Source organism: Choloepus didactylus, chromosome 9 (genome assembly GCF_015220235.1).
Source record: "Choloepus didactylus isolate mChoDid1 chromosome 9, mChoDid1.pri, whole genome shotgun sequence".
NCBI lineage: Eukaryota > Metazoa > Chordata > Mammalia > Pilosa > Megalonychidae > Choloepus > Choloepus didactylus.
The window spans coordinates 58,046,296-58,058,704 of NC_051315.1; the positions used below are offsets into that span (position 1 = coordinate 58,046,296).

Genomic DNA, 12,409 nt, shown 5'->3' on the forward strand with positions numbered 1-12,409 from the left:
GAACACTCTGTAACTCCCAGCAACTCCCAGCCACAACCCGTCATTGAAGGGGCTTGCACAAGCTTCGTTAGCTTCCTGGGTTATCCGTGCCTGCATGGGCCTGTGCCAGGGACTGTGCTAGTGGCTGGTACACATTGTCAAGCAGACATGATCTCTTATTTTACAGAGCTTGTACTGCAGTGTGCAAGGCAGATATTAAACATAGATGCTCAAAATAAATATGCAATTACAAATTGTGATTAAATCTCCTGAAAGAAAACTATGTTTAAGAGAAAATACTGTAGAGGGGTGGTAAGGATACTGGTCAGAGAAGGCATCAAGGAAGTGCATCTAAGCCAGGAAAAGCCTCAGAAAGATGAAATATGGGGAATAAACAGGTTTAGCAGATCCTGTTAAAGCACAAAAGAAATCAAGGGGCTTTTGCTTTGGTTAATTGACCCACAGTCTATAGAACCAGATAGTCCTTGGGAGATAATCAGTCTTTCTAAATTAGCATCCCAAAATGAAAAACTAATGTGCTGCCAACTTCATCAAACACAGACTCTGAAGTATTTAATGAGCATGAAGATAATTTTTAAGAAAATATGTTAGACAAAATGTACTTAAAATCATTCACACTTTGACTTAAGGACAAGTCTTTTCTGAAGAAAATGAGTATTATGAAATATGTAGCTCAAACACTTCTTAGAAAAAGAACAAAGAGAAGTTATGTCCTTCCTCATGGCTCATTAAAGAGATTAGGGAAATTATAGAAACTGAATATGCAAAACAAAAAGCCAGAAGCATAGACTCCAATTAGTCAAGGTTAATATCTCATACCAAGTAGCGATAAACCTGGGAAAATGGATTCCTCTTTGGAAAAGCAAGTGTATGCCCTCATTTTAATTGAATGAGTAACAAGAATTATAGCATTGTAGGACAGACAGGAGATCCTCTTATTTCTCGGTGGGATGTCACATAAACTACTTCAGACATTCGTTTGTTCAATTTGTCTTGAGAGAAACTGATTATACAAATGGACAATGGCCAGACCATATAGGACAATAAAACTCTGGCCTACACCTTCGGTAGCAACCAGCCCAGAGTGGTCAGGGCTTGGCCAAATACTGCCAGCATCCCTATTTTTCATTCTTGCTTCTAACTCAGGAGAAAGCCAAATATGCTCCCCAAACCAGTCACATGGGATGCCCCAGTTCTAATTAGCCCACCACAGGCCGGCTCAGGCCAACAGCCTCCAATCAAAGCATATCTAATGCCTCCCCCTTCTTCAATGATGAGACAAGCAAACCAACAGAAGTTCAAATTGTTGGTTGCATCTGTGAAGTTCTAGCGAAAGGAACTGTGGGATGGTTATGTTACAGCTGGTCAGATGTTTCTGTATCAAACAATTGTCTCTTGGGACCACACAGAGAAGCTTCATAGTTGAAATGATGATTCAGGTGAATTGGAGGTCTGGTTTGTTAGCCATCAACTTTCATTCTAGTTGCAATTGTTTTAAATTTGCTTTAAATTTGACCAGTTTTGGCCTTGAGTAACCTGGACTCAGCCTAAACTAGGATGAAGCATTGCTCTGGAAACATTGGGTTCCCAAACAGGCTCTAGCACTGAGTGACCTGGGGCAGGCCACTTCTCCATTTCCTAAAACAAGGATTACTGGACCACTGTGAAGTTTAAATCAGTTAATAGGATAGAGTATTTTCAAAGGTAAGTAATTGGTTGAGCATAAAATGCTTGACATTCTAAAGCACAAACAATTTCCAGCTTAATTAATTTTACCCCAACACATACATCATTCGGATCAGATCAGCACACAAGTGGGAAAACCCAGGGTGGGTGTAATAAATGGGGCTGCCTGGGAGAAGAGCACAACCCCAGAGTGGGGGGTCTATTTCCCAGCTCTCCTCCTCCCGAAATGATAAGAAGGATATCAGAGACCAGGAAAGCTCCCTGACAGATAGAGATTAATATTCATTTCCAAGCAGCCATTTTAAGTCACTTTCTGAAAAATGACATGATGATGCCACTCATGTCCCAACTGTGTGGCTGTCAAACCAGTGTTCTCCACAGAAACCAGGCTGGCTCTTCAACTGCTTCCAGGTATCACAGAAAACCCAGCAAAGAAAGTTGCCATCAGCTGCCCTGTTTTATGAGGAGTGCATTTCAACTGTCACTCTTGTTTCCACTCTTCAGGCTGACAATAACAAGTTCATGGACAAACTGTCACCAGCAGCATAGATTCTAATTAGATTAGTGTTTTGGCTAATTCTAGAGAAAGATTCTCTCAAGTCTTGACAAAATGATAAATCAGTTAGCAGTAGGAGAGTTCAGCCCCCAAATCGAATTCAACAGGAAAAAACAGCTACATCCAAAAATTTATGTATTAAATGTCATTTTAAGCTTCTTCCAGATTGACTTTTTTTTTGGGGGGGGGGGTTGTGGAGGAGGGTAGAGGCTTAAGGCTGAAAGAAGAACAGTAACATATGAATTGCTTTAGCACAATGATTCTCAACCCTGACTGCACATTTGGATCACTTGGACATTTTATAAAAATACCAAATTCAATTTATTTGGTCTGTAGGGGACAAGGGCATGGTATTTTTAAAAAGAACTCTCAGAGATTATAGTGGGCAGTTAAAGCATATCCTCCAGGGGAGCCACAGAAGCCAGGAAGTTACCAGTAGACATTGTATACCCATAACAATGGAGCCCCTGGTATTAAATGATGTGAAGAACATCCAAGAGGAGTTCAAAGAGACATTCACAGCCTAGTGAAAGAGGCTGTTATTAGCAATGACAACTAAGCCAATTGGCTTGATAGCAAGGCAGGTTACCTAGCTCCAGCCTCAGCCACCTGGTGGAGCTTAATTGTTTTCATACTAATCCTCCTAGATACAATTTAACTCTCTAAAACCACCAGCTCACTTTTGATTTGGATCCATTAGGTCTCTTTGCCCTGTTGTTCTGTTTGTTCCCAGTCTACATGTTTGGATGCCTTATTTCTACTGAACACTCAGTTTTCAACAAAACATTTTCTTGATTGGTCAAAGGCTCTTTGAAGTCGATTCCTTTTTTTTTTTTTTTTTTTGTCATATGAGCAATTCCCCAATGTTCTCAATAATATGACTCAATCCTAACACATTTATGTCACCTGGGTGATCTCTATCTCTGCTTTTTAAACTCGTAGTCGAAAAGCAACAAATTTCCTTCTGGATTCATATATTCCATGTATTTCCATCTCTTTTCCATATTTTTCATCATTCTCTTTGATAAAGAAATACCCAAATATTTTTATTTAAAAGCCTGTGATTAGAAAATAACCTATCATGGCATATAAATTTTTCATGTCTAGATAATTAGCCAATCATTTTCCTCAAAGGCCCAATAAAATAGCCAGAGCCACAGTCTATTTTAAATTAAAATGCATGGCTTTAAGGGCTATTTGATAGGCAGTAATTATTTGCGTAGTCTTCTAGCCAAGCATAGAAATTGCTAATGTCTGCCCTTGAAGGAAATGAACTGTGCAAAAAATTTCAAGCAAACATGATCCAACTGTTCACATAAAAGGGAAGTTGTATAAGAAATTCATTATGTTTCTACCCAAATTTCCTCTTGACTTGCCACAGATCAGGATGTACTTCACCACTCTGCCACCAATTAAAATCATGAACAGATGAGCTTTTCAGCAGAGGAAGGCCAACGTGCCTTCTCCCCAGATGGTCAGTATCACATGTTGCAATAATGGCTGGACACATCATAAAGGCACCATATAAAAACAGTGGAATTCAGAGCACTTCAGCTCTAATTGCTCTAGATTTAGAATTGCCTCCTTTTCAAGATGGACTTCTTTCACAGGAATGGAGTTCTTGTTATTCAGCATTTGCAAAAGGACTACCGGACTTACTACGATTTTCTAAATTTTATGTCCAATGTTGGAGACCCCCGGAATATCTTTTCTATTTATTTTCCACTTTGGTTTCAGCTTAATCAGACAGTTGCAACTAAGATGATATGGGTAGCAGTCTTGGGGGATTGGTTCAATCTTATATTTAAATGGTAAGACTTCTATTTTGTTTCACTTTTCCTAAAACTTATCACTTGTAAATTTGTAGTTTTGGCTTAATGATCAAATTTCAAATGCATATAGTTTTACTTGGACACTCTTTCCAGTTAACTTGGAACACATGTTTCTTAAATGGAACTAACAAAAAGCATAGAAATGTATACTTATCTGACTTATAAGTAAATTTCAAAACCCTGTAACAGTATCGTCTGGGATTAACCAAGAAGTTAATATTTAAATGAGCAGCACTGTAATGAAGGGATTGATGATTGCAGGGACTGATTTGATCTTCCCAATGTAAGTACCCGAAGCACCCACAGGATTTCCCTAGGAAGGAAAAAGTCCCTGTTTTTATGGGAAACTATGATGCCAAAACCCCAAATGAATGAACCATTCTCTGTAATGAGACAGACCAGAACCCAACTTCTTTCAAAATCTTTTAATCATGCGCTTTCCCCATTAACCCTCTGCTTGAGTCATTTTTGTGAGATAATAGCTAGTCTCTAATTAAACAATAGCTGCATAGATAAATATATGTGAATATTTATATTTCTTTAAAACAGGATATTATTTGGTCATCGGCCTTACTGGTGGGTCCAGGAAACTCAGATGTATCCAAATCACTCAAGTCCCTGTCTTGAACAGTTCCCCACTACGTGTGAGACAGGTCCAGGTAAGAAATCACAGCAGCTTCAAATTACTGAAGATACTGTGAAAGGGAAGGCTAGGAGAATATTCCCCAAAAGATTTTAGATTCAGCCTTTGCTTTTTGGAAGAATATATAGTTTGATACTTAAAAGAATTTAACTAGAACAGATTCCCAAAGAACTATATTAAAATCATAAATGTTGATTTATCTGCTGCTGAGCAACTTACCAAGTTATTATAGATTTTCTGAGAATCCCAGGAATGAAGAAAGAATAGTCAAGTTTTCTGTAAGAAAGGTAAGGACTTCATATTCTTACTACTGTCAGTAAAGATTACCTCTAACCTTAGAACAATTTTCTTTAAATTTCTTTTATTCTCCCTTCTTGTATGTATGTATAATATATAAGTAGACTTCTTGGACCACTTCCTTTTTTATTATAAGTAAGATTCTGTATAAGTATAAAATCTTTGCTGTGAAAGTTGAGTTCAAGACTGTAAAGAAGGCTTTTTAAAAAATGCATAAAGGAAAATTACATGCTGTTTAAATTTATGAAATTGTATTATACTGCACCTCACTACAGTGTGTTATTAAGCATAATATTCTTTCCATTTGATATCCTTCAGAACTGACCATGAATTATACTGAGCATGTATGTTCCTGATGAGTTTTTTAAATATCTTTCCTTTTGTTTCCATAAAAGTGTACATACATCTATTTTATCACTTTTTACACTGTATTGAATTAATTCTGTGTATGTCCAGCTTCCCCACTATGCAGGGACGATGTGCATTTTATCTTTGTGAAACCGGTGTATGATGGATCCGATCGGTGAATGAATGGAGGAAGGGAGGGAGGCAGGGATATCCTTTGAGGCCATTGAAAGGCGATTTTGGTCTATCCCAGCAGTTCCCAGCATGTGTTCTATCTTATGAGACATTTTACTAGAGGAAAGAAAATAAAATAAAATGCTGCATTCCATATTCACCCCATGGAGATTTACAACTCACTTAAATATATAAAAAGTTCTGAAAATTCCCTACAGATAAGAAAAAGCTTAGTGTTAACGTTTATATTACTGTTTAACATGAAGGAATCTCTACTTGGTGAAAACTCAGGGAGAACATGAAGTCAAGTGATTAAAAAAAAAAGGAAAAATCAAGCAGTTTGCGAAAGACTTCTGCCAGGACTGATGCCCCTTTTTACAGCCCCTCCTCACCCCCATTTCACAACTAAGACTCCCACAGCAGTGGCCACAAGATAGACATAGAGGAAACTGCTTTGTAGGTAATGGGCACTTTTAAGTCAGTTGGTAAGTCAGTGATAGCCATGGGGTCCTTTACACATCAGATTTTTCAGCCTAAGGAAAATAAATGGATTCAAATGCTTTAATTTTCTCTTCAATTAAAAACAATTAGAGGTGAAGTGTGAGTAGGGATGTGGCAGGTTCTGGTGCAACAACAGACTGAGATCTTAATTTGTCTTTCATATTTTGATTCCTGCAAGTTGATGAGCTTGAAATAGTGTTTCAGAGGCTCAATTTGACTCCATTTTCCTTATTGCTCCCTATTTCTAAACATTTCGTGCAGCCTGTGCCCTGTGGATTTTTTTCTAATTTATCTGTAATTTCCCTGGCTGATATGCTGTCCATTTCCGAGACTGACACGTTATTAACCACCTTTTGAAGGACTCGTCACTTTGTTTTGCAGGCAGCCCATCTGGCCACGCGATGGGCTCCGCGTGTGTCTGGTATGTTATGGTGACGGCTGCCCTGAGCTACACTGTCAGCCGGAAGGATAAGGCGTCTGTTACTGTGCACAGGTCAGCTCTGCCTCACTTTCTGTTGCATTGGAACAGGGTAGATTTAAATACAGGAAGTCTTTTTTAAAAATTCATTTTAACATGGTTTTAGTTGTTGAATGTGCTTGAGCTATTCCATCATAACCTAATAGCAAAATAAATAGAAAATTAATATTTTGCTTTAAGATGATGTCCTAATTAGCTCATGGCTCTTGCCACATTATAGAGTTGGAAATGTTTAACTGATTAAAATGATTTGCAAAATGTACCTTTGGGTTTCCAATGTATAATAATAATTTGGTAGCTCATAAATAAATCACCTACAATTACATAAGGAAATATTTTTGCTGGCACATTCCTTTGATTTAACATTAACTGAAAGTTTTGAGACTCACCATTCTCTTTGAATGCAACTGTTAGTTTGGTAAAACTTTGCTTCCTTGTTTGAATAGCCAACACTTTTGATGTTGATAACATATATTCTAGCATTAAAGACTGTGAACTTTTTAATTAAAAACATTCTAGAGACAAGCAAGTCTAGTAGACTTGCTAGTAGATTCAATGTTAGCAAATTTCTTAACATTTAAAAAGGTCTAGAATTTTAATTTTAAACAGCTCACAATTTCTGTAGGAATCAGACTGTTTCCTTCTATTCTTTCTTGAAATCCTTTGATTATCCTTCTCTTATTTCTTGAAAATCCTTCATCATTAAAACAATCCTGAGCTTAGGTTACCTAAGAATGATTTGTCAGTTAATCTCTTAAAAATACCATAATAAGTAGCATTAATATAAAAGTTCTTCTAAGTAAAAATTTTCCAAGATCTATCACATATTCCATTTTTTTGAGTAGTATTGGATAATATAAGAAATAAATGACCAAAGGAATTTGGCAACTTTAAAATTTACTCTAATGAGACTGTGTCCTCTATGTCTTAATATATTCATTATCCAACCCAAAACAACAACAGCAGTAGAAACTTGTTATAATTCAAAGAAAATAGCATTTTCTACTCCTAGATAAATTTTCTAGGTAGGAATTTAGATAAGCCTCACCTTTTCTCTGTAGTTCATGCCTTCCTCCAATCACCAAACTTGGAAAAATACTTGTTTCTTCAAAAAAAATTCTCATAACTCCTTTTTGATTTTTATCAATCTATTGAGTGCCTACTTCTTATCTTAACATTATTAAATCCTTGTTTATTCTTCTTCCACATGGAGAAACCCTGTTTACTTCCTCTTTGAAAGTCTCATTGACCTCTATTCCTCAGTTTTTATAATCACATTTTGTTCTGATTATCAGGTATAAATCATTCAGAATATCCAAAGATGTCCAGAACTCAATGATGCTAATTCTTTTTTTTAAATGACAAGTATTGCTTGGATTTTAATATTTTTTGTAAGTTTTTGCACATTGCTGTTTCTAATCTAAAGTACGTAAACTACAGGTCAATTCCGTTGTTCCTTATTTTCAGTCTCAAAAAACAAGAAACCAGGACTTTTGAAAGCCTGTGAAATTAAACCCAGTGTAAACTTGCCCTTGAAGTAAACTCAGGCCTTTTTCAACAGAGTGGCAGCTGCCTCTCCAGTTAGTTTTCTCCAAGCAAAGAAAGATTGAGAGGAGAGGATGGAGAGGAAGCACATGGGACAGGAAGTAGAAATGTATTTGATTCACTTTTTTTTAAAATTACTTTATCAAATAAAAAAAATTTCCAAGCACAACAAAGCAAAGCAATGGGAAAAACAAATGATTCATTCTTGATCATTCTGGATACTAGCTATTCCCCCAAACTTAAATTTCCCCTTCTCCATTAAAATAATTAACAAGTTGTCAAATTGAGTTCCTTTCATAGCATTTATTAAAATCTCAGGATGCAGCACTGGCAAAGTTTAATGCATTGATAAATGTAGAAACTTCTCTATTAAAGTATTTTAAATTTGTGCAGCCCATGGAAACATTCATTTTGAAAAAAAAAGATTCTAGTATCATGATGTTACATCAGAGCTAGAAGGCTTTCTCTGAGAAAGATCATCTGGTGTCACCCACTACTTTTATGAAGTGATGCAATTTCTTTGCTTTTTATGCTTGTATCTATTCTTCATTATAGACTGACCTGGTCATTTCTTTGGAGTCTGTTTTGGTTGATTCAAATCAGTGTCTGCATCTCCAGAGTATTCATAGCAACACATTTTCCTCATCAAGTAATTCTTGGAGTAATTGGTGGTAAATATGATCACTTATCTTTAGTTGTGTCGTTTGAAAGTTTCCGCTTCATTTGTTTTATGTTGTTAAATTCTCCCTGGTAATCAGTTTTTGAATTTCAGAGGTAATTGTGTCAAGCCACTGACATCAAATTCTACCCCCATTGCTTAAGTGGTTCGGTACAGCTCTCATATCATCCAGGTACACGATAGCACAGTCTCACCTGATAGTAGAAATGCACAGCCTCTTGGTGTATGGGCTTTTCTGAAGTGTGATTAGAGCTAAGACCAACTCCTGAACCACCACTTCAGAGAGCATGCTTGTGTCTTGGCTCATGTGATTCAATAATGGCCCTCCAACTTGCACACCATGCCACTGCTCCTGAAACATCTGAAGTGATTATTATGTGACCATGGACTTCATTTAGCAACTGCTTTATATACCTGAATAGCAGAAATCCAATCATCATGAGCCATTCAAAGGCTTTCTAAGTTAATTGGCTATGGTGTTAAAATATTAATTGCAAGCACCTAGATCGGCGCTCTACCTTTAAAGTGGCTTGTCACTCAGTGCCAACTCCTGAACAACCCCTCTGAGCTAATACTGATGGGGGAGAGAAAAAAACTCTTTGGGACTTATTGGTTGGAACAAGGGCTTTGATAGAACCTAAGTTTCTAAAGCACTTAATCATTGAAAGCTATGGCTAAACTCTTTAATGCAGAAAGGAGTGATTCCTGAGGAACTCAAGAACACAGTCATCTTCAGTGTCTCTTTCTAATCCCCAGGCATGCTCGTGGCAGAGGCCTTTGAACACACTCCAGGCATCCAAACAGCCAGCCTGAGCATGTACCTAAAGACCAACCTCTTCCTCTTCCTGTTTGCACTTGGCTTTTACCTGCTTCTCAGACTGCTGGACATTGACCTGCTGTGGTCTGTGCCCATAGCCAAAAAGTGGTGTGCCAACCCTGACTGGATCCACATCGACACCACACCTTTTGCTGGACTCGTGAGAAACCTTGGCGTCCTCTTCGGCTTGGGCTTTGCAATCAACTCAGAGATGTTCCTCATGAGCTGCCGAGGGGAAAAGTGCTACCAGCCAAGCTTCCGACTGCTCTGCGCCATGATGTCACTGACCACACTGCAGCTCTATCATTTCATCAAGATCCCGACACATGTGGAGCATTTGTTTTACGTGCTATCTTTTTGTAAAAGTGCCTCTATTCCACTGACTGTGGTGGCTTTGATTCCCTACTGTATTCATATGTTAATGAAACCAAGTGGAAAAAAGATTAATTAGAGTTGTGCAGAGTTAGTGCTCTGTGGTCCCAGAATGATCCTCCCCTTCCATCCACCAGTAGACTCTCAGAGCAGGGATAGACTGTGGTCGTCTTTTAATCAGAGGTCACAAAATGGCAGCCACGTGCCCCATCCCCCCCACATGTGTGTTTGGTTTGGCCTTCACAGTGTTTTGTGTTTGTTTATTTGTTCTATTTTAAGTTAGTGGTCAACATTTAAAAACCAGAATATTTTACATAAAAATCTGAATTTCAGTACCTTCTTGAAAAAATCTGAAGATATGGAAGCTCAGGGCCTACATTCCCACATGGAGGCAATTGACTGGAGCTGACTACTGATTGTGCTCAATAGGGAGCAAGTGCTCCCCATTTTATCACAGTTTTCAGCACCCCAACGAGGGTCCAAGTATCAGATACCTTTATCATCTTCAGATGCTTCCAGCTCCTGTAGACATTTTAGTGACGATCTCTGTCAAATCCAACCCCCTCATTTTTCAAATGAGGAAATGGAGATTTATTCATGTGAAAGAACCTGCTCATAGTCACACCATGGACAGAGCAAGCATTAGAACCCAAGTTGTCTGGCACATATTTCCATTACACTGTGTTTTGTGTGTTCGTTTTTAAGAAGTAAAAATCAGCAACAGTGAATGCTTTAATATAGATTCTATGACAGTTGCCACTTAAATCAGCTTTTATTTCATAAATGACATTATAATGCTATCTTCTGTTTGACTTACAGCCCAACGTGGTTCTTAGAAGTGTAGGTGGGGTCTTGATGGGCCAGCAATGGCTCTAGATATGGACAAATAAGCATGTCCAGGAGAAATGAACCAGGCCAGCCTGCTGCCTGGGCTTGAACCTCTGCTTAACTCCTGGATTCTATTTTATGGTAGTGCTTTCCAATGTTTCAATATATGCTGCCGAAGACACAAATGCTACCCTGTGATTAATGGCATAACATTAGAACATTATTTACCCAAAAAGCACTATCTCTTCACTATGGCATCCTTATACTTTATTTTTAGTGGCCAATATTTCAAAACCAGGGAAATCAAATACTCTCCTCAAATATGTTCTCAAGCTCTGGCCCAGGGAGACTATTAAATGCCTGTATCTGTTAGCTTGGTTAATCTCTTTGTACTACTGAACTGTAATGAAAATTTACAGCTTTACTTTAGAAAGTTATTATCATTGGAATATTAATACCATACTAAAAGTTTCTCAATAACGGTTTTGTTTTCTCATTGGATAATGTAATTCTGGATTTTAAGTTGATAACTGTGTCATTTCAATCAAGTACATTCTGGGTCAGATTTTGCTACATACCTTAGTGACCTGTGATCCACCACAATGCTTTATGTTACACTTCTCAAGATATCAATACATAAATTATTTTAGATGATGACATATTAAATAACCCAGAAATATTTATGAAAACATAATAGCTCAAGTGCTATTTGAGAAGATATTAGTTGGGAATAACAAAACTTCTCAAAATCAAAGTAATTATTGACCCCTATCCAAGTGTATTTATAGAGTATATGCTATTGTTCTTTCAAAACACACTTAATAGCTTTCTTTTTGAAAGGTGGCTAAACTTGATTTCAGTGGTTGGGTGATTCTTAGGAAAAAAAAAACATTGAGGAATGAAGAAAGATTATTATAAGAATGAAATTTTTCTCATGTTGGTGGGACATTTGGAGTAAAAGAGATAGAGAAGAATGATTCTTAAGCTGATTGCCCTTGTTCCTTGAGTCAACCCAGTATTATATCTTAGAAGGTCATTTAGCTCTTCAACGTGTTATGACACATTTGCCTTATCCCAGTTTCCCCTCCTTTACATGCTAGAGATAGCATTCCCATCTAAGAGTCTGTTCCAGTTTGCTAATGCTGCTGTTATACAAAACACCAAAAATAGGGGTTTATTTGGTTACAAAGTTACAGTCTTAAGGCCATAAAGTGTCCAAGGTAAGGCATCAACAATAGGGTACCTTCATTGGAGAAAGGCCACTGGCATCCGGAAAACCTCTGTTAGGTGGGAAGTCATGTGGCTAGTGTTTGCTTGCTCCCAGATTGCATTTCAAAATGGCATTCTCTGAAATATCAGCTCTCAATGACCATCTTCAAAATCTCTGTCTTACCTGCAGCTCTGAGGTCCCTCTATTTGTGAACTTTTATAAGACTCCAGTGAACTAATCACGGCCCATGCTAAATGAGTGGGGTCACACCTCCATGGAAACATTCACTAACCAAAGGTGTCACTCACAGTTGGGTGGGTCACATCTCCATGGAAACAATCAGAAGTTTCCAACCTAATTAACACTAATACGTCTTCCCCCACAAAGATTGCATTAAAGAATATGGCTTTTGATGGGACATAATATATCCAAACTAGCACAGAGCC

The 12,409-nt window shown here is 37.7% G+C and overlaps 1 protein-coding gene across 2 annotated transcripts; it reads left to right on the forward strand.

Annotated features, from left to right (window-relative positions):
* The first annotated feature begins 3,835 nt into the window (after window positions 1-3,835).
* G6PC2 (glucose-6-phosphatase catalytic subunit 2) lies at window positions 3,836-10,004 on the forward strand. Of its 2 annotated transcripts, XM_037850511.1 has the most exons (5): window positions 3,836-4,053; window positions 4,624-4,733; window positions 6,416-6,527; window positions 8,613-8,728; window positions 9,493-10,004. In XM_037850511.1, exons 1-5 carry the CDS (start codon window positions 3,836-3,838, stop codon window positions 10,002-10,004), a joined length of 1,068 nt encoding a protein of 355 aa, XP_037706439.1. The 2 variants fall into 2 exon arrangements, with proteins under 2 accessions (XP_037706439.1, XP_037706440.1); XM_037850512.1 differs by lacking the exon at window positions 8,613-8,728 and having other exon boundaries at window positions 9,493-9,517.
* The last annotated feature ends 2,405 nt before the right edge of the window (window positions 10,005-12,409 follow it).